We start from the raw sequence: 20,906 nt of genomic DNA, 5'->3' as shown, positions 1-20,906 counted from the left end.
TAATTTTATCTTTATTAGTTCCTTTTTTCTACTTTCTTTTGGGTTTTTTTTTTTATAGCTGCTTGAGTTGAATGGTCACTTCATTTGTTTTGGTTTTTTTCATTTTTTAATATAATCTGTTGTCAAGGTATCTAACATACAGTGTATACAGTGTGCTCTTGGTTTCTGGAGTAGATTCCCATGATTCATCACTTATATACAACACCCAGTGCTCATCCCAACAAGTGCCCTTCTCAATGCCCATCCACCCATTTTCCCCTCTCCCCCGCTGCCCCCTCCCCATCAACACTGTTCCCTGCATTTAAGAGTCTCTTATGGTTTGCCTCCCTCTCTGTTTGAAAGTATTTTTCCCCCTTTCCTTTCCTCATGGTCTTCTGTTAAGTTTCTCAAATTCCACATATAAGTGAAAGCATGATACCTGTCTTTCTCTGATTGACGTATCTCACTTAGCATAATACCTTCCAGTTCCATCTACGTTGCTGCAGATGGCAAGATTTCATTCTTTCTAGTTGCCAAGTAATATTCCATTGTATATATAAGCCACATCTTCTTTATCCATTCGTCAGATGATGAACATTTGGGCTCTTTCCATAATTTGGCTATTGTTGAAAGTGCTGCTATAAACATTGGGGTACAAGTGCCTCTATGAATCAGCACTCCTGTATCCTTTGGATAAATTCCTAGCAGTGCTATTGCTGGGTCATAGGTAGTTCTATTTTAAATTTTTTGAGGAACCTCCACACTGTTTTCCAGAGCGGCTACACCAGTTTGCATTCCCACCAACAGTGCAAGAGGGTTCCCGTTTCTCCACATCCTCGCCAACATCTGTTGTTTTGGTTTGACTTTTAACAAAAATATTCAAAGCTGTGGAAATATCTTTGTGTATCACTTTGATGGAAGGCTGATATATAGTAATTACATTTATAGGGGCACCTGGGTGGCTCAGTCGTTAAGCATCCAACTTCGGCTCAGATCATGATCTCACTGTTCTTAGGTTTAAGCCCTGCGTCAGGCTCTGGGCTGACAGCTCAGGGCCTGGAACCTGCTTCAGATTCTGTGTCTCACTCATGTTTGTTCTTCTCTCTCTCTCTCAAAAAATGAATAAACGTTTTTTAAAAATTATAGTAATCACATTTATAAATACACAATAATTTTAGTTTTGATTGCCTCTCTGACTCAAGTGTTAATACTTTCTCTGAGTGATTGAGATTTTAACTTGTTTCTAATTTTATTGCACACTGGTCAGAGAATATGGTCTCTGTAATGTTCTATTTTTTCAAGTCTATAGAGTCTTTGTCATCTAATATATTAGCTGTTTTAGTAATTGTTCCATTGACACTTGAAAATATATCCTCTTTCTGTAAGGCACAGTGTTTGAGTTATACACACAACTCTTCAGGTAGGATGGATGGATATATCCGTATCTTTATCTCCATCCATCCTGCTTGGCCAAAAAACGATAGCTTTTCTTGTTTTGTAAATTTCTTATGTCTTAATCATTTCTAATTTTATTTTGTATATTTCACCATAGTGCCATTCAGGCCATGAAGGTTAGGACTGTGTATGTGACCTTTCATCAGAATAAAATCCCCCCTTTCTGTTCCATTTGTGTTTTGTGCCTTAAGTTCTAGGCGGTCCTTGTCGCATATTGGCTGTCGGGTGTTTTGCGGGCCCCACAGCCTGGCTGTGAGCTCTGTCACACTCCCCTCTGCTCTGGCCAAGTGAAGCTCCTCCTGAGGCTACTGCCCACATAGGCCTTTGCTTGGTTTTCCTCGCGCATCACAGAGAGCCTTTCTGTTCCCCCGTCCACATCCCCACCAGCCTCCAGCCTGCACTGTAGCCACGCCCTTCCTGGAAGCCATCCCTGGTGACTCCTATCCTCCTTGTGTGAGTGGCTCCAGCCTGCCTTTGTACCCAAGCGTAAGCACATCTCTCTCAAGTGCCCTCCGTATGCACATCAGCCGCCCCGAATCCCCTCCTGTGGGCAGGAGCCCCTTCCAGAATTCCCTTACTCAGACTGGAACGTGGGACCAAGGCCCGCTCCGGCTTTCTCTCCCACTTAGTCACTTTGTTATAAAGGAATTGATTGCTGCTACTAGACTATTCTGTTTTTAAGAGTTCATCATGAAATACTGTCTAATTCACTTTTTTAAATTACTTCAAGAGCCTCACTCCAAAATTTTGCTCATTAGTGCCATTGAAAGCTTTCCGGCGTCCCCTGGTGATTCTCCAGGGACACGCACAAGAACACTAGACGGCATGGTGTGGAAAAGGCAGCAGGGACTTTGGAGACCCCCACCTTCCGGGTGGGCACCATCCCGATCACCTGTCTGTGGCAGGCTCCTTGACCCTCCTGCACACAGGGCTGCGAGGATCAACAATTCAGTCAGCAGCCACTGAGCAACTCCCGTGTGCCAGCCCAGCTCCAAGTCCTCTTGATAACGTCCATGGTGCCAGCAGAGAGCCTGGGGACGGTGGTCGGGGACTCAGAAAGCACGGGGCCCCTCACCAGTTTGCTGTGACCTGCCACCAAAACCGTGCAGTACAAACCGTGGAAAGCAGATTGCTCTTTGGTGCGTTGAGGTGGGTCTCAGCAGAAGGCCCGGTGGCCACAGGTGCATGCGGTACAGGCGCTTCACAGGGCGATCCTGGGCCCCAGAGATCCGCGGGCCCTTTTGCTCTCGGCTGTCTGCCTGACAGACAGCACGGCCTCCCTGGTTTCCTGTCATTAGCGTGGTTTCTTTCGGATGACAGCGAATATGCCCACAGCACCTCCTTGCTAAGGCTCATTTCCAGAGGAAGACAGAAAGTCATTCTTCATGGTCAGAAGTAAGGACAGCCTATAATTTGGGCAAATTTAGCCACTTCCTACCTTTCCTGCCCAGAGAACGAGGAGTATTTCTGAACCTGGAAGGCCTGGCCTGGTAGGCCCCGAGTCCCATGGGCAGCTGTCCTCAGGCTGGGATGACCGTTGAGTCATCACCCATAGTGAGAATGACTGGTTTCTGTCCTCTCTTGACCAGCCCTGCCTTGGAGGAGCAAATACCGTGAGTGTCTGGTTTCGGGGATAATAGTCCATCTTTATTGAGTTAAATCGCCTTCATGTGTGAACTTGCTTAATCTATGCAACCACCCAGGGAGGCACGTGGGATTACTGTTAGATCCCCATTTTATAAGGGAGGAACCGAGGTTCAGAGAGGGTAAGTGAGTTTCCCAAGGCCACACAGTACATCACAACAGTTCCACAGAATTCCGTCATAGCCTTTCATGCTCTGCTCGTAGCTTTCTTATTTCCTAGGCTGGATGCTCCACGGGGGAAGTGCTTGGCTTTATCGGTCTTTGCATCCCAGCTCCCTGATGTATAGCGTCAGAGTTGACTGAGGGCTCTGCAGTCAAGTTCATTTTGCAGTCTGGTCTCCGCTCCGGCCAACAGCCTGGGCCTGGGCCTGGGCAGCGGCTGCAGAGAGGCAGAGGCAGGAAGTCTCATTAGGTGCTGAGCACTGCCGGTTACCTGTGCCACGTGGGGCGTAGACCCAGGCCATCCCTGGGAAGGAAGACCTGGCTCCCACGCAGGCGGCAGGCAAATTCCATTGCCTCTCATTAGGCAGCCGAACTGATGGCCGGCTGAGCCTGCAGATCTGTCCAGGGACTGGTGGACACTCCAGCTTGCTCGCAGAGCAGCCTGGGAAGCCAGCCCCCTTTGGGGTGGCACAGATGGCAAGCCCAAACGACAAAGTAAACTCCAATATGTCTTGGAGACACTGTCAGCCTGCAGCTTATTTGTCATGTCATGGCAGCCTTGTGGATCAAGGGCACCCTCCCTGCCCACCCTGCTCCCTCCCCCGTGTGAGGATTATTTACAGGAAACTGATTTTTATAGGGTTGGGGGGGGGGGTGCACGGTGACAGAGGGTTTCCAGAATGGACACTGGTCATTTTCTTTTGCCTTTGGGAAGTGAATGATGCTCATAGCAAACACTTACCCAGCATTTAGAGTATCAGCCCCTGTTCTGAGCACTTTACCTAAACTGTCTCTTCTGCCCTGACAGAAGAGGTGGGGGCGCCCTTAATCCCACTTACAGCTCCAGAAACCAAGGCACAGACAACTGAGTTCACTTACCGAAATCACACAGCTTAAGTGGGTTGGCTCTGCACCTGCTCTTAACCTCCACGCTCGGGTCCCTCAGTTGTAGAAACAGAAATGGAGGCGTGAAAAGCTTCCTCCAAGAACACAGTGAAGATTCAGTGAGATACAGCCTGAGATGCCGTGGAGGGGGCTGGGGAGGCAGGGAGAGGAGACTGGTTTGGAAAGGTCCACCCTCTGGTGTACCTGTGGGTGGAGGAGTGGTCGGGACAGGCCGGGGGGCACTCGTTGAGAGAGGGGTCCTGAGAGCCCCACCCACCCGCAGTCAGGAGCAGCCCCGGGAGACCAGAGCATAGCCCTGCTTGGAGAGGAGTGGATTCCATGAAACCCCACAAGCAGCAGGAGTTCAAATGAGGGCGACAGAAGCAGAGGGAGCTCCGCGGTGGGGCTGCCTTCGTCTCGGCTTCCCGAGGGAGGAAGAGAGAGAACGCGCAGGGGCCTGGGCTGGGTGCCCGAGACACGTGTCCTTTGAAAGCATTTACTTATCTTTCTGATTTAGCTTTAAAGATGCCCCAGAACTTACCGCCTGCAGGCACAGGTAAGCAATGAAAAGCCAGGCAGAATATAAAGAGCAGATTAGGCGATCCATGGGATCGAGCCCGAGCTGTTGGCAGAGTCTCTGTGTAAATTCCATGTGGGTTGGTTTGATTGAGGACACCTGGAATGTCGTGAGCTCGGTGGCTATGAAAGTCACACCGTTTCATTCCTCAGTCCCCCTTATGGGTTATGGGCAGCTCCTTTCCAAGCAGCCCCCTGTGCGGGGTGGGGGAGGCAGGGGGTCAACTTGTCCCAGCCTCGTTCAGACTTTGGAGGTGTCCGTGACCAGCAGAGGCACCTTCGCCTGCTCCGGTGCCCGTGAAGAGGGGAGACGTTACTGGGTGCTGTGGAGGATCTTCCTTTTGTGTGCGTGCCGGCTTGCAGGTGTGCACACACACGCGCACCACACGCGTGTGCACATACGTGCACTTACAACGGGCTTCCAACTAGAATTTGCATTGTGAAAACGCAGACCCAGCTTAGTGCCCAGAGTTGAGTGTAGGCCTCTCAGGGAGCCATTTATTAAACCCTGAGGCCCCACTTCCTGCCAGTCACTCTGCTTCATTCGGGGCCATAAAAGGCACAGAAGACAGGTCCTGCCTTTGGCCCAGGGCGCTCTCCTTCCGTGTACAAGGCCAGGACTCAGCTTCGGGTGTGCATAAGCCTGAAGGTCCTTGGAGTTGGCCTGAGAGCCAGGGAATTGTGCTTCCCGTTAAAGCACAGTCTGTTTGGTGACTTGGGGGCAGCCAGCGTTAACAGATTCCACGGGGCCTCTGGCTTGTTGGTACTAGACATTGGTTCTCTTCTGAATGTTGCTGGAAATAACAGGGCAGCTGTCCAGCCTCTCTGTGCTGGGTTAATAGGTAGAAAGTGTTCCAGCCGGCAGAGGAAGGGGACAGTTTTCAGGAGCTATGCCCATGCCTTTGCCCTCAGACATGTGTGTCTGTGAGAGGATGTGATTTGAGTTTGGTGTTTTGGCCGAAATCACTGGAAAAGTAATTGGAATCTCTTAAGAAGGAGGAAAGGATGTTCAAGGGTAGTTACTGATACCAAAAACAAAGGAGCTGTGGGATGCTTAGCAACTTCCGGCTCTGCAACTTGTCATCTGGTTCTTTCTCTGGAACAAGTGGCCTGTCGTGGGGTGTGGGATGGTGACTCTCAGATCAGATGGTTTCATTTTAAAGTGCTGGACCCACATAACAGCTCTGCCCCTAAGACAAGCCCCTCACTCCCTTTGAGCTTCAGGTCAGTCTCTGTTAAGTGGGGATTGTAGGAAGGACGAATTAAGGCACTTGTAGTGCATCTTTTCTTCTCAGCTGTGAGATACACAAGGATGATAAAATCCCGATTTCTTTAACGCAGGAAGTTTTTATTGAGCATCTATTTTGCCTGTGCTGGTGTCATGGACACAATCCCACCCATGAAGGTGCCGCCTCCCTGTGAGCTCTCCTCGAACAACTGGTCCTCAGCATCCCTGCCCACGAGCCAGCTCGTCCCTGGTGAATGAGAAGCCAGCTGAGCGGGGGTGGGCCAGGGGCCTGGCGAGGGCAGGACAGGGACTCTGGGGGCTCATAGGCGGGGTGGCAGTCATCGTTTGCCCATGAAGTGTTCTTAAGCTTAGAGTTTTATTTTTAACTCCAAGGTTGGACATATCAGTGACCGTTTCTTCTCTGCTCACACGGACTGGGAAGGAACTCTGTTTCCTACAGCGCTGGCCCTCTGGGTCCCTTGGTGCTTCATGGAAGAGGTAGTTAGTCACACAGGCTTGGCATCTACTCTGCTACGAGGCTCCTGTGGTTGCTTTCTATACACACATGCACACACGGCCTCCCTTTCCTTCTGGAACATCAACGTTATCAACCTGGATGCCATCCAGGCCTGGGGTGAAGGCTTACTAGGACCGACAGGGCAGAGGGAGGGAGCGAGAGAGAGAAAACAAACATCTCAGGTCCCATTAGGGACCATCTGAGAAAGAAATGCGGTAACACAGAGGAAAGCTTCCGGAGACAAACACGTAGAACACATCCCCCTGAATCGGTATGACTTCCCACCCATTAGCACTTTCCTTTGGTCCCTTCAGTTGGAAACCATCTTTCTGTCCTGAAAAATAGCCTCTCTGCTTTTATTTCCAAACTTCAAAGATGACTTTTGAAATAAAGTTTTCCAGTAAAATTCCAAAGGTTTTACACATGTGTGAAAGGAGGGGTCTGGCTGTTAAAATGTGTTTCCTCTGCCCCGTGGTCCCCTTAACCACAAAAGCCCTGCAGCTGCCTCCACTTTGTTCTCTTAAATATTCTACCAGCTTGCCTCACCACCCTGCAGCAGGCCGCTTTGGTCTCTTCCCTTCAGCCCCTCCAAGTCTTATTCACTAGAGCCTGGCGGGGCAAAATTGGCCTTTAGTCTCCCCGTCCCCCCCACCCCGCCCCCGTCCCTCTGATCGCTGGAGGAGACCTTCCCTATTTGGGCACTGTTCACAGCTCTTCAGCTGGCCCCAGGAACTCCAGTCTCTAACTGGAGGCCACTGTGGCCCCAGGCTGGGCCAGTGGGCCCTGGGAATGGTGGGCCCTGGTGAAAAGAATTTCCCATTCCAGAGTAAAGATGAGTCTTCGGTGGCTGGCGGTGTGGCCGTGGTGGGTTTTCAACCTCTCTTCATGTCTTCCATCCCACAAAAAACCCAACTGAATCATTGGAATGGGGGGCATTTTTGAACTTCGAGTGCACTGTGTTACAGCTCTGAGGCCATGGGTGATTCTAGAACAATAAACTTGGACAGGTCATCTTGAACGTCTCTTCCGAACACAATAATTAGACCATAGGTGTTTTTGTAGGATAATTCCCCACCATATTCCCAAGTGCCCAAGTTTAAAAACCGCTCTTCAGCACACAATTCTCCCACGAAATGCAGGAACATAAAAAGTGAAACATTTGGGTGAACTTTGAGAACTAATGATTCTATAAATAAGAACTGACGTCATTTATAAAGTTATTTAAATGAGTGTTGTCACTAAAATAAATTCCTCCGTATGTGACATCACCATTAATAATAATTTTAACCGTGAGTTCTGTTTATGTAGAAAAGAGTTGGGCCAGGACCCAAGGTTTTTCTAAGCAGGCTGTCAGTGTGCTTGGCCGAGGTTCCCATTTTTGCCCCTGCAAACCACCGCCACCCCGCCCCCCACCCCCCACCTCAGCATGTTCAAAACGTTGGCAGGAACCTGGCTGAATATAAAGACACCTTCAGAACCAGGAAGGAAACAGATCAGCTCTGTTCGGGCCACCTCGCCTCTGTCTGAGAAGGCTTTTTCTTTCAGCGGAGGCCGGTTTGCTCACCACTGATCACCAGTGCTGTCCGAACACCAGTCCTTAAAGCTGTGTTACTGGTTGTTTCATCAGCAGCTTCCCTGCAGGCTGCTCCATCCAGAGTCCCCTCCCCCCCCCTTCCTTCCTTCCTCCTTCCCTCCCTTCTTCCCTTGCTCCCTCCCTCCCTCCCTCCAGTCCTTCTTCCTTCCTTCCATACCTCAAGCGCAGGGGGCTCCCTCTCGGCAGTCCACACTCTCCCCTCGCCCCTTCATTTTCTTCCTCCTTTCTCACACCCTCTTCCGTTCCATCACCAGCACTGGCCTCCTTGGTGGAGTCCATTTTGAAGAGTAAGAAACCATCACCTCCAGAAGGTTCCCGCTTTTTCGGGGAAAAAAGCAGAGAGCAGCCCAGCTGGGCTGAAATGCAGGTGTTGGGTGTCAGTTGGGCCTGCTTGCTGGCCAAACGCCCCACACCTGGAATCGCACTTTGTCCTTGAGCAAAATGACAAGGGAGTTCATGTCCTGATCTTCAGGATTTCCACCAACAGTGGGCACCACAAATGTTGTGTTCTCAAGTACAGGGGAGGGCCTGCTGCAGGGTTAAGGACGCAGCTCCCTCTGTGTGTGCCTTCTCTGTGTTTATCACACCTCAGATGGCCCCCTGGGGGTCTTCGTGAAAATAGAGAAGTGTCACGTCTCCTAGATGGCGGGGGTGGGGGGGAAGGTGTGCTGGAACAGCTCCCCTAGCTCCTGGCCATTTGGGATTTTACAAGCGGGGCATTTAAAGCCACCTTGTGTTTTTTCAACCTTAGGTGAACATGAAGTCACAGTTTGGTGTTTGTCCAACAGCCTGGCCAGAATCAAGCTGAGAGCGCCAGTCAGCAGGCTAGCCCCTCTCTCCACCAAAAACTAAACGAGAAAAACAAGCCAAAAAAAAGGTGTGCTTTCAAGGTGTTCCTGCCAGAGACAATTTGGAAACTCTTTCATAATAAAGACTGAGCAGACTATTAATGACACTTGTCCTCTGGACCCCCATACCCCCCCTTCCCCCCCCCCCCACAGCAGCCCTGAACATTCTCTCCCTGAGAGGCAGCCTTTGACTTTGGCATCAGGGGTCCCTTCCAGGCCTCTGCTGAAATGGTTTTTCCATTGACCCAGTAAATGATTACACAGCAGTCAGGAGGCCCATAGTCAACACCTGGCTCTGTTACAGGCCCACTGGGCTGCATAGAGCAGGCCCATAAACCTCTCTGAGCTCCGGTGTCGTCATGGCGACCGCGGAACAGGGTCAGCCTCTGGGGCACAGGGTAGAAACTAGGATAAAGGAGATAATGGGTGTGCGATCCAGAAGGGAAGTTACTCCACAGGTCTTCCAACTTGGGGAGTGTGAGTTCTCTCATTTCTAAGCTGCCCTCACTCCACACTGGCCGATAGCTTTGTCTACCTGCGGGGTTTCTGTTTCCCCTTCTGGTTTTTGGTTTGGGTTTTTTTAATTCATGTAATATTTCCCCTTTCCTGGGGCTTTAAAGTATTTTTAAGAACACACCCCTGCTTTCCCGTTGAACCTTGCGTTTCATAAGGTGCCCCCTAATTCCTGCCTGCATTGCTTCCTCCCCAGCAGCTGCAGTGGCTCTGAAAGCCTCGTGGTGGAGAAATCACTTACGCATGTCTTTTTAAGCTGTTAGGTTCCACTGAAGTGTATCCTTTCGTACTTTGTTCTGACCAAAGGGTCCCTCTGAAAAACTCAGGGCAGATTTTCAAGTGGCTGGAAGTCATTACCCAGGGAAGCCCAGGAAGGTTGAAGGATCCAGTACAAGTTAGAAATGGGCTCCTTAGCTTCAAAATATAAAGAGCTCAACTTGAGTTAGTCAGAGAGAGGAAAAAAAGAAAGCCTTCTGTCTGGATTCCAGAAAAGACCATCATAAGCTAGTTGAAGATTACCTTTCTTTCCTACTGTTGAGGGTAAAAGCGATTCAAAACCCTGAGGACTCCAGGGGCACTTGGGTGGCTTAGTCAGTTGAGTGTCTGACTTTGGCTCAGGTCATGATCTCGCCGTTCATGGGTTTGAGCCCCATGTCAGGCTCTGTGCTGACAGCTCAGAGCCTGGAACCTGCTCGGTATTCTGTGTCTCCCTCTCTTTCTGCCCCTCCCCTGTTCATTCTCGTTCTCTCTCTCTCTTTCTCTCTCAAAAATGAAAAAGAAAGAAAGAAAGAAAGAAAGAAAGAAAGAAAGAAAGAAAGAAAGAAAGAAAGAGAAAGAAAGAAAGAAAGAAAGAAAGAAAGAGAAAGAAAGAAAGAAAGAAAGAAAGAAAGAAAGAAAGAGAAAGAAAGAAAGAAAGAAAGAAAGAAAGAAAGAAAGAAAGAAAGAAAGAAAGAAAGAAAGAAAGAAAGAAGAAGAAAGAAAGAACCCTGAGGACTCCAGAAACTCACCGCAGATATAAAGATAGACCAACGACCTTTCTGGGTATCTTGCCCATGGAAGATCTGAACCAAGAGATACCTGTGGTTGGGTTACATAATACGTGATTAATAATCACTTAGTGGAGAGCCTGGTTGTGCTTTGGCATTGGTATTTCTTGACATCTTGTCTTAAATTATGTAGGAGTGTCAAGATCCTGACCTTCTAAGCTAGACGTGCTGGCCTGCCTTTGGACTGGAAGCATGGCTCCCTTGCCTCTCACCGCCATGAGACAGGGTGACCCCCATTTGCCTCTCTGGGTTGTGATGTGGTCTAGCATAGTGCCTGGCTTTTGCCAAGTGACAGCAGTGACCAGTACTGCGGTACTGCCTGGCCCTGCCACAGTTAGTCCTTATGGGCAAACAGAGACCTGTTTGTGCATAAATCTTCAGGAAACTGTAGCCCTGAGACCCTCACGGAAGCACTCTCTGGCTCCAGGCACAGGCTGGGGCTTCTCATGGTGCCATTGAGCCAGAGTCTCGAGGTTTGGGGCTAGGGATTTTTGTATTTTTCAGGAGCATCCCAGGTCATTCTGACACATTTGGAAGTCTGAGGACCTGTGGTTTGGAGCGAGAGGATGTGTCTTCTGGAATGTGGGGGCCAGCTTTGAAGACACCATCTTTATTTTTATTTATTTTTTTTAATATTCCTTACTGTTGACCTGGTTTCCATACAATACCCAGTGCTCATCCCAACAAGTGCCCTCCTCAATGCCCATCACCCACTTTCCCCTCTTCCCCACCCCCCATCAACTCTCAGTTTTTTGTTCTCAGTATCCAAGAATCTCTTATGGTTTGCCTCCATCCCTCTCTGTAACTTTTTTCCTCCCTTCCCTTCCCCTATGGTCTTCTATTAAGTTTCTCAAGATCCGCATATGAGTGAAAACATATGGTATCTTTCTCTGACTTATTTCACTTAGCATAATACCCTCCAGTTCCATCCACATTGCTGCAAATGGCTGGATTTCATTCTTTCTCATTGCCAAGTAGTATTCCATTGTATATATAAACCACATCTTCTTTATCCATTCATCAGTTGATGGACATTTAGGCTCTTTTCCATAATTTGGCTATTGTTGAAAGTGCTGCTATAAACATTGGGGTACGTATGCATCAGCACTCCTGTATCCCTTGGGTAAATTCCTAGTAGTGCTAGTTCTGGGTCATAAGTTAATTATATTTTTAATTTTTGGAGGAACCTCCACACTGTTTTCCAGAGCGACTGCACCAGTTTGCATTCCCACCGACAGTGCAAGAGGGTTTCCGTTTCTCCACATCCTCCCCAGCATCTATAGTCTCCTGATTTGTTCATTTTAGCCACTCTGACCGGTGTGAGGTGGTATCTCAGTGTGGTTTTGATTTGTATTTCCCTGATGAGGAGTGACGTTGAGCATCTTTTCATGTGTCTGTTGGCCATCTGGATGTCTTCTTTGGAAAAGTGTCTATTCATGTCTTCTGCCCATTTCTTCACTGGATTATTTGTTTTTCGGGGGTAGAGTTTGGGGAGTTCCTTATAAGGGTTTTGGATACTAGCCCTTTATCCAATATGTCATTTGCAAATATCTTTTCCCATTCCGTCGGTTGCCTTTTAGTTTTGTTGATTGTTTCCTTTGCAGTGCAGAAGCTTTTTATCTTGATGAGGTCCCAATAGTTCATTTTTGCTTTTAATTCCCTTGCCTTTGGAGATGTGTTGAGTGAGAAATTGCTGCGGCTGAGGTCAAAAAGGGTTTTTCCTGCTTTCTCCTCAAAGGTTTTGATGCTTTCCTGTCTCACATTCAGGTGAAGACACCCTCTTCAAAGTGCCAACAAAGACCACGCTTACCAGTGCCTGCCTTACCCCCCTCGCTTGTCTGGATCGGCCCCTCTCCCACAGGGGCACCATCTCCAGAGACGTGATTGCTCTCCAGAGAGAGGGCTCCTGTGCTCAGGGCTTGTTTTCCGTGGGCTGGCTCCCCAGGTGGCGGTGCCCTGCCTGAGAAGCAGGGTCTCCTGCCATTTGCGTTACCTGTCTGGACTTTCCACTTGGGGGCTCCTATTTGAAACCACTGTGGGTTTTTTTTTTCCTGCCTGTGGCATCTACAGTGTCATATACGCGTCTCAGCTGCTCTAGAGGATGCCTGCCAGTCTCTCTGAGAGGCCCCAGCAGTCCCCCAAACGAATCTGCCACCCTGGCACGCCCCCCCCCCCTCGCTGCGTGTGCTCTCAGTGGCTCTGTTCACACCTCCCTGAGGGGGCAAAGTGAGGCTGTGCTCCTGCAAGTGCTCCCTGCACATGAGGCAGGTCCTGGGTGGAGGCAGCCTGGGGCCTCGGGCGACCAGGGCTTCAGCTCCCACTTTGCTGGAAATGTCCCCGTGGAAGTCGTGAGCACTTGGGCCCCAGTGTCTCCACCTGGAAAAGGAAGGCATTCCAGAGAATAGGCCACCAAACTAAACCTCTGGCTTGGGCCTTCCTGGGTCCTTGGATTTGTTTATCAAATCTCAACGCAGACCACACTGATAGTTGTGCCAGTTAGTAGGAGATTAGAGTGACGCGGAGCAGGCGATGTCAGGGCCAGAGGGGCGGGCATCCCCCGTGTCCAGGACTGTGGTCCAGAGAGGATCGAGAGGCTCTGTGGTGTCGTGGGAGGGAGGCAGCTCCTCGGTTCAATTCTGCTTCTGTGTCTTGCTGCCGTGTGCTCCTGGCAGGTTGCCTCAGTGCCCTTAGCCGGAGCGTCCTGTGTAAAATTGGAGGGGGCTGGGGGTGACGAGAATGAGTAACAATACATAACTCAGGATTGTCATGAGAAATCCATCAAGACACAGAAAGCCCCTAGACCAGGGCCTGGCACAGAGTAGGAGTTCAACTAACTGTGAGCCGCCACCACCGCCCCCCTCTTTGGGATTTAAAGTACTGATGACAGGTGCAGGAGGGGATAGGGGACAAGTCCCTACTGTCCCAGGCCCCGGGATCAGACATCCAGGTGGGTGGTAGAGCTTTTCACTGGGATCCGGGAAACAGAAGCAGGAAGCTTGTAAGGGGAGAGAGATCCACTCTTTCTTCTCTGTCGCGGAGGCGGGGGGCGGGGGCGGGGGCGGGAACAATGCCTCACTGCCTGTTGTGTTGCGTCCCCAGTGGACGCGCCAATGCACGTGGCCGGCAGAGAGTCCCCCGCGATTCCGCCCGCTGGCTGGTTCGGGGCTCATCAGGGACTGCGTCTATTGTCTTCCAATCACACTGCCATGGAGTAGTTTGCATAAAGTCCCAAGTTTGTAATTAAAACAATTGAGAAACAATTTTCGCTATATAAAAAAAAAAAAAAAGCTGAACAGGAAGTGTCTTTTAAGCAGATGTTGTGCTGTGAGCCATGTAGAAATATTATTTTACCATCAACCCAAAACGGTTATCTCAAGACTTGAAAACTAAGGGAACATCTTTTCTACTAACCCAGCGTTTTTTAGCGCCCAATATCATTTCACATTTAAAGGTGACAGCAATATCTTTAACGTTTTTCTATTGGATTAATAACATTTAATGTTCAAAGCAATAAAGTGAAATGTTTTCGTGAGGGTGCTTTAGATCGCTAGTGGAAAATTCAAGTGGGGAAAAAAAATTTTTTTAAAAAGACCACACACACAAAGTAATAGACGTCGAGAGCCATAAACTGGAAAGGGAGCCCGGGCATGGAGGTGGTTTCGAGGAGCTTGTGGGTGTGTGAGGCTGGGGTCCCCGCCGGCCGGGCGCCAGGAGGGGCTCCGTGCTCTTGGCAGTGAGCGCTGGGAGCCCTCGCCCCGTCCCCCAGCCATTCATCTCCACCCAGCAGTGGAATATGACAATGTTAGCATTTTTCATTTCCCTGACGTTACCATTAATAAAGCGATAATCCAAAAGGGGCTTTGCTGAGTCTGTTCTTTATGCTACCATCACTCACGACTAGATAATTTCACACAGGATCGTTTTAAAATTAAATGACGATAAAAACGCTCTGCTGTTCTGTGTTCACCAGTTCATAGAAGTCTATCAAGTCATTAATGTGTCATGACAAACTGCTCGATGGATACAAGAGTAATTAATTATTTGAATAAATAACAAGTTGAACTTGGGGCTTTGAACCACAATGACATACGCATCCCATTAAGGGCGTCTTGGAACCTTTTCAGGGCACTGGTATGAAGAGTTAAAATGCAGGCCAGCGTCTCGGAAATGATGAAAAACAACTTCGTAAACACAGGGTAATATTTTACAAGGAGAGAGCCAAAATGTCACATTTCAGCGCCCACATGTTGTTCGGCGTTAAAAGTTCTCTGGCAGCGGCCATCTCAGGATCCCGCTTGATCAGTGATGATTTCAGAGAACAATTACACAGATTTTCATAATCACCATTAATCTCTGCATATTTTTCAAGATAATTACAGCAATTATTATTGAGATTTCTCTTTTATATGCCCATTGTGGAAAGGAACAAGTGCTTATTACACCGGATAGTTCAAAGGACCCTGGATTAAAATTCTTTGTCATCTCTGCGCTCGCTATTTCAACCCGTGTTGCCTCTGAAAGTTCATCAGCTCTAGAAATTAGAGTCCTATTAGCAGGCTCTATTATTAAATCTCAAGGCTGAGCTTGGGTCGTGGTTAGAGTGGATGGTTGAATTGTTCGCTCATGGGGCTGCTGGGTTCGGTTGGAATTACTGTCAGGTGGCAGGAGACGTCTGTGACAGGTGTAGTCAGAGACGGGTGGCAGCCTTATACCTATTTCCGTGATAGACTTACAAAGTGAACTAACAACCAATATTTAGAGAATACATTTTGGTGACATGCCCTTTAAAGGTTAATATTAAATCTGAGATCTGGGTAATTTATGGCATTGTACTTCACAGACACGCCAGGTTTAACGGAAGGGAGCACACTCCCTGGGATTTCCACGTCAAGGTGGGTGTCCACGCAGGCATCGTTTCTCAGAACTTCCTCTTCAGATCACCGCTGTCCAGAGAGCCCGTCCGCAGGATGGGAGTTTGTGGAAGGTGATAAACTGCTTTCAAGAGAAGCCGTTTCCTGGGGCGAAGTTTCTCGAAAACGATGCTGTTTGGAAACGCACCGCGGTGTAGATCCGGTGTGTGCGCTCCTGTGCCCCATCCCAGCCACGGGCATTCAGTTCTAGTCTCCTGTCATTCCATGCCCTGCCGTGGGGGCCGGCGGAGCCTGCCCACCTCCACCAGACGGTAGAGGTCTAGCTACGTGAGGCGGACGACGGCCAGGCCTTGGCTGCTGAACTGGGAAGTTCAGGATTTGAGCTTTCTGTTGAGGGAGAAAAACGCAAGACCTAAAAGTGCCCCTTTTTTCCCTTCCAGCTAAGTTCTGGCCTGGTCTGAATGCACGCAAGCAGCGCGGTCTTGTGTAAGTTCAAGTTGGGTTTAGACTGCCGTCAGACTCTGCGTGGAGGTCCCCTTTTATTGGGCCCGTCCCTGTCCGCCACTGTGCCTGGTCTCGGAACCACCTAGCAGCTTAGGGAGGCTGAAGCCTGGAGCCGCTCAGGCAGCCTCTCCCACAGTGGCTGCGCCTCGGGGCCCTCGTCCCAGAGTGTCTCCTTCCCTGGGGGATGCCCAGGCCCTGGGGAATTTGATCCCGCTAATCAAGGTCAGAAGAGCTCGGTGCGGTGGTTCCAAAATGCCACATTTTGCGCCATTTCTCTTTAACCTATAGGCAAGCTCTTTTCAAATCTTAAATAAAATGTCTAATGGGGTCCTACCTGTCCTCTTTGGGGGATATTCGAGCCCACTATCCTGTTGATAAAGTGCGTGGGCGCTCAGACCATTAAAAGCTTACCTACGAAGTGGAATCATGACATCGGAGAACGAACGGCAGAGGCGAGTCTATCTGCCTTGGCTGTAAGAGTGTCCCCTGGGAGAGTGCCCCGAAGATGCCGCGGGCGGTGGCTCCCAGACCTCTTCCACCTCCACACGCCTGCCACCCGCTCTCTCCCCTTCTGGATTACAGTCCGCTTCCATTTGTAGGTCACGTTTTCATTTCTTGGAGGACATCCCCGCCTCATCCTTCGCACAGCGGGAAGGTGGCGGACTTGGAGCGAGCATCCCCGTTCCTGCCCCAGCCCTGCCATTCACCAGCTGTGTGGCCCTGATAAGTCCCTTCCCTTCCGCGTTCCAGGTCGCTTTGGCAGGGTGGGCATGGCAACACCTCACAGGGCCATCCGGAGGTTCAAACGGGGCTGTGTGCAATGCCCTGGCCCACTCCTCTGCCCCCCGGGTGGGCACACCTGGGGCAGTGCTCTCCAGAGAGCCGTGGGTCCGGAGCGGCTTCAGACGTACGGAAACCTGGGACACCTTCTCTCCTTGCTCTTTGGTTCCAGCAAAGGGAAGGGGAGGCATCTGACCAGAACCCGTTACAAGGCTTTGTGAGTAGAATCTGGTCGAGGGCTGGAGAAGTCAGCAAGAAACCAGCTGTTACCTCCAGGGGGGTTGAGAACTGCATCTTCTGGGGCTCTATCCCGGTCTCAAATCACCGATACGTATTTAATATGATGCTTCTGTGAGACGGAAGAATGTCCAACTAGGAGGGATTTTAGACTTCATGTAGCCCAGGGCTGCACCTCAGACTCACCTGGGAGCGTTGAAAAACCTGCTACCCGGGGCCCACAGCTCAGAGCGAGCAAATCAGAACCTCCTGGGGAAGGAACAGCAGGTGGCATTTTTTTTTTTTTTTTTAAAGTCGCAGATGAGCACCGGCTGAGACATCTGGCCCAGCCCATTCACTCTCCGATGAGGACACCGAGATGTGACCGCCATGCACGTGGGCCTCCTCACTACAAGGCTGGTTTTCTTTTCACTGTCACTGCGTCAACAGACGCTGTCCCCTTCTCAGGGCATCCCGTCAGGAGGTTTGCGATGTTGGCATGACCCAGCTGGGATCCCCTGCCTATGGTGCTGTTCGCCGGGTTTCTTTACTGTAAAATTAGCGTGTTTCCTTTTATGGCGGATATGTAATTAGTGGGAAGTATTTGGGGGCTACGTGAATAGCTCCCTCCTCATCAGATTATCCACCGGTTTTTGTAACTCCGTCATTCCTTCGATAGGAGTTGGCGTTTTATTGTAAGGAAGAGCTTCCCCTTATCCCCAGTTTGTGCGTGTTGGGTGTGCACTGGTGCGTTCTTATTCATTGTCATCATTACTTTGACACTCAAATTGTTCCGACTGGCCAGCGGGAGCCCCTTCCCACTGGCTCCCGGATCCTTCTGCGGACTTTCCATGATTCTTTGAGGATACCTTTCTTTCTGGTACAACAGCATGTCCCAGATTTGTCCCTTCCCTGCCTCCCTTCCATCAGCCACTTCTCCACAAAGACCCCCTGTTTCTTCCGGAGGAGAACACTAGAACCCAAAATCTGGGCACTAGGTGTGGCTCACGGCTCCTGGGCTGTCAGCGGATAGAGATATACCTACAGTTGTGTATGTTGGGAGTGCGTGTGCATACATCTAAGTGCACAAGTGTATAAACACATATGTAACTGTGTATGTTTATGTATCTATATCTACTTCTTAACATCAAGCTTATGCTGTCACCTCCGGATTTGATCCAGCACCATTCTAACCCCCTGGCCAATTTATCTTCCTCAGCCCGAGCATCCGATGTCAGCAGTCCTCAGTCCCCTGTCGTGGGCCTGCCCTCTTCCCACCGTGTGTTTTTCCCAGAATGTCTCATCTTCTCTCGTGCCTCAGTCACCAGCAGGCTGGAACCCCCCAGTCCTCCCCAGCCCTCACTTCTGTATTTCCATCTGGGCGGTCCTTACCGACCAATGTTGCATCTTGCTCGTGACGTCCCAACCACGTTCAACAGTTTCTCTCTTGGGTTGTCTTGCAAGCCTCTCAAATCCAACACAGCCAAAAGGGCCCCCACCAGCTTACCCTGCACTCCTCTCCCGGTCCCCCGGCCCCCTATTCTCCCGATGGCCAAGCCGGAATCTCGGGGTCACCCTCGCCTCCTCCCCCTTTCACTGCTGCAGCCAGTTGCCAAGTCTCTTGGTCCTGCGTCTGAATACCTCTCGATCTGTCCCCACTACTCCCTTCTTACTGTCACAGTCCTAGATGCCACCACCGGCATCCCGCACCTCTTTTCCTGCCAAGAACCTCCTCCCTCATGGTCCTGCCTCCAGCCTCACTCCCTCTAATCCATGCTTCTCTCCACACTCAAAAAAGACTCTCCTAAAACAAAACATGACCATGTCTCTCTCCAGCTCAAAAACCCTTCAGTGGCTCCCCAGGGACCTCATGGTGACATGCAGGCCACTTAAAATGGCAGTCAGGGCTCCTTATGAGCTGACCATTGCTGGTCTCTCCACTCTCAGCTGTTAAAAAGACCGAGATACGTCTGTCGCTACCAACATGGGAATGCAGACAGCTATTGAAAAAAAAGCAAAATTCAGAACAGTTAGCTCTGCGGTGATACTGTTTTTATGAAAAACACAGGCACATACAAGACAAAATTCTGTATTTCTTCTCTACGTATGCAAACGGGTCTGTACGTGCATGTATTCCGCACATGCAAACAGGCTGGGAAGCCCCCATGGGCCGTGCATAGACCACATCCAGGGCTAGCCCTGAGGAGGGTGTGGGATCAGGGCTCTGAATTCAAGGGGCGCTTTAACTCAGCTATACTTTTGGAACTGTTTGTTCAGAAAATGTATTCATCTGGGGTGCCTGGGTGCTATGTGCGGTTGGTTAAGGATCTGATTCTTGGCTTCAGCTCAGGTTGTGATCTCAGGATTGTGAGATGCAGCCCCGCCTGGAGCCCCACGCTGAGCATGGAGCCTGCTTAAGATTCTCTCTCTGCTCCTCCCCTCTTCTCCTCCCCCACTTGCTCGTGCTCTCTCTCTCTCAAAATTAAAATGTATTCCTTTGTTGAGGGGGTTAAAATATACAACTTAAAAATATACAGGTCTTCCCCATCTCCCTGTGGGGTTACGTCCCAATAAACCCATCGCGGGTTGAAAATGCATTTACTATACCTGCCCTACCGGCGTCATAGCCTAGCCTAGCCTACCTGAGACGTGCTCAGAACACTTAAGGTGGCCTACAGTTGGGCAAGAGGGTCTAAAAACCTACTATATGCTGCTAAAGTGTTGGCTATCTCTTGTAATGTGTTGAATACTGTACTGAAAGTGACAAACAGGATGGCTATTCGGGGACAGCATGGCCGTTGGCTCGTGGTCACCTGGCTGCCTGGGACCTGCCGCCCTGCACCACGAAGGGACCGTTCCGCTCGTCACTAGCTCAGGATAGGATCAAAATTCAACATTTGAAATCTGGCCTCCACCAAAAGCACGTCCCTTTTGTACCATCATAAAGTGGAAAACTCGTAAGTGGAACCGTCTTAAGTCGGGACTGCCCATGTACAAGTCGGTCTTGAGAAGATGAGGAGGCGTGTGTTCCTGCCCATGCGGCCGAGCCCTGCCCGCATGCCCTGCACCTGACATTCCGGCGCTCAGCAGCTAGAGGCCAGGCTGTCCCGCATCTGCACTTGGCCCCCATCCCCAACTCGCCGTGGCCTGAACTGCTTGTTCAGACCGTGCCTGTGTTCCGGAGGACTGTGGTTGCTCCCAGGGGCAGCAGACCTTCGCTGGCCCTCCATCTGCTTCTTCTCTGCCTTTACAGAGCCCCTTTTGTTACGCTCCAGCTCGCTTAGGAGTTTCTGTCCCGCACTGGGGACATTTACCCCGTGGCTCCTCAACTGTCCAGGAGCCTTTTGCTCATGGGGAAAAGTGTCACTTAGTTGGATTTTATCTTTACCTTGAGCAAAACTAGTAGGTCTCTGCCCAAGCCACTAAATACTCGTGAAAATTTAAAAAGCATTTCTGGGGGCGCCTGGGTGGCTCAGTTGGTCGAGTGTCAGACTCTTGGTTTCGGCTCAGGTCATGATCTCACGGTTCGTGGGTTGGAGCCCCAAATCAGGCTCCGAGCTGGCAGTGCAGAGCCGGCTTGGGGTATTCATTCATTCATTCATTCATTCTCTCTCTCTCTCTCTCTCTCTCTCTCTCTCTCTCTTTCTCTCTTTCTCTCTTTCTCTCTTTCTCCCTCTCTCTTTCTCCCCCTCTCCCTGCTCCTCCCCTGCTCACTCTCTCTGTCTCTCTCTAAATAAATAAACTTAAAAAATTGAAAAGCATTTCTGCAGCAGAGGGAGGAAGATGTCCTTGTGCACAGGCCTAGAGTTTCCCGTGGCTGTGGAGTGCACGTGGCCCAACCTCTCTGGACTCCTGCCCTCTAGGCTCCCTCTGCTCAGGCCCCAGCTCCCGGGCCCCTGAGGGGCAGCTCTGGAAGTGGGGGTGCAGATGTTGGAGGGCTCTCACTTTCCTCCCAGGGATGTGGGGGGATGAAGTGGGCCACATGACTAAAGTGACACTTACTGGTAGGTATTGTTCTGTGTGGGGGACAGGGAGGCCGAGAAATGAAGGGGGGAGACTTCCTAATTGCCCCCACTCAGTAGAACCTC

General features: G+C 50.2%; 1 protein-coding gene across 2 annotated transcripts in view; it reads left to right on the top strand.

Annotated features, from left to right (window-relative positions):
- Nucleotides 1-20,906, top strand: part of MVB12B (multivesicular body subunit 12B) — a 195,294-nt gene that overhangs the window by 140,912 nt on the left and 33,476 nt on the right. Inside the window, exon 8 of one of the 2 annotated variants that reach the window (XM_058694109.1) lies at nt 8,792-8,990. The exons of the other annotated variant lie outside the window; for it this stretch is intronic. Within the exon in view, the coding sequence (XP_058550092.1) occupies nt 8,792-8,892 (101 nt within the window). The 3' untranslated portion in view covers nt 8,893-8,990. Of the gene's footprint in view, nt 1-8,791; nt 8,991-20,906 lie in introns of those variants that run through there. 2 annotated transcript variants of the gene reach the window in all.

Source organism: Neofelis nebulosa, chromosome 12, assembly GCF_028018385.1.
Source record: "Neofelis nebulosa isolate mNeoNeb1 chromosome 12, mNeoNeb1.pri, whole genome shotgun sequence".
Taxonomy (NCBI): domain Eukaryota; kingdom Metazoa; phylum Chordata; class Mammalia; order Carnivora; family Felidae; genus Neofelis; species Neofelis nebulosa.
This window is presented reverse-complemented; position numbering and strand designations above follow the sequence as displayed.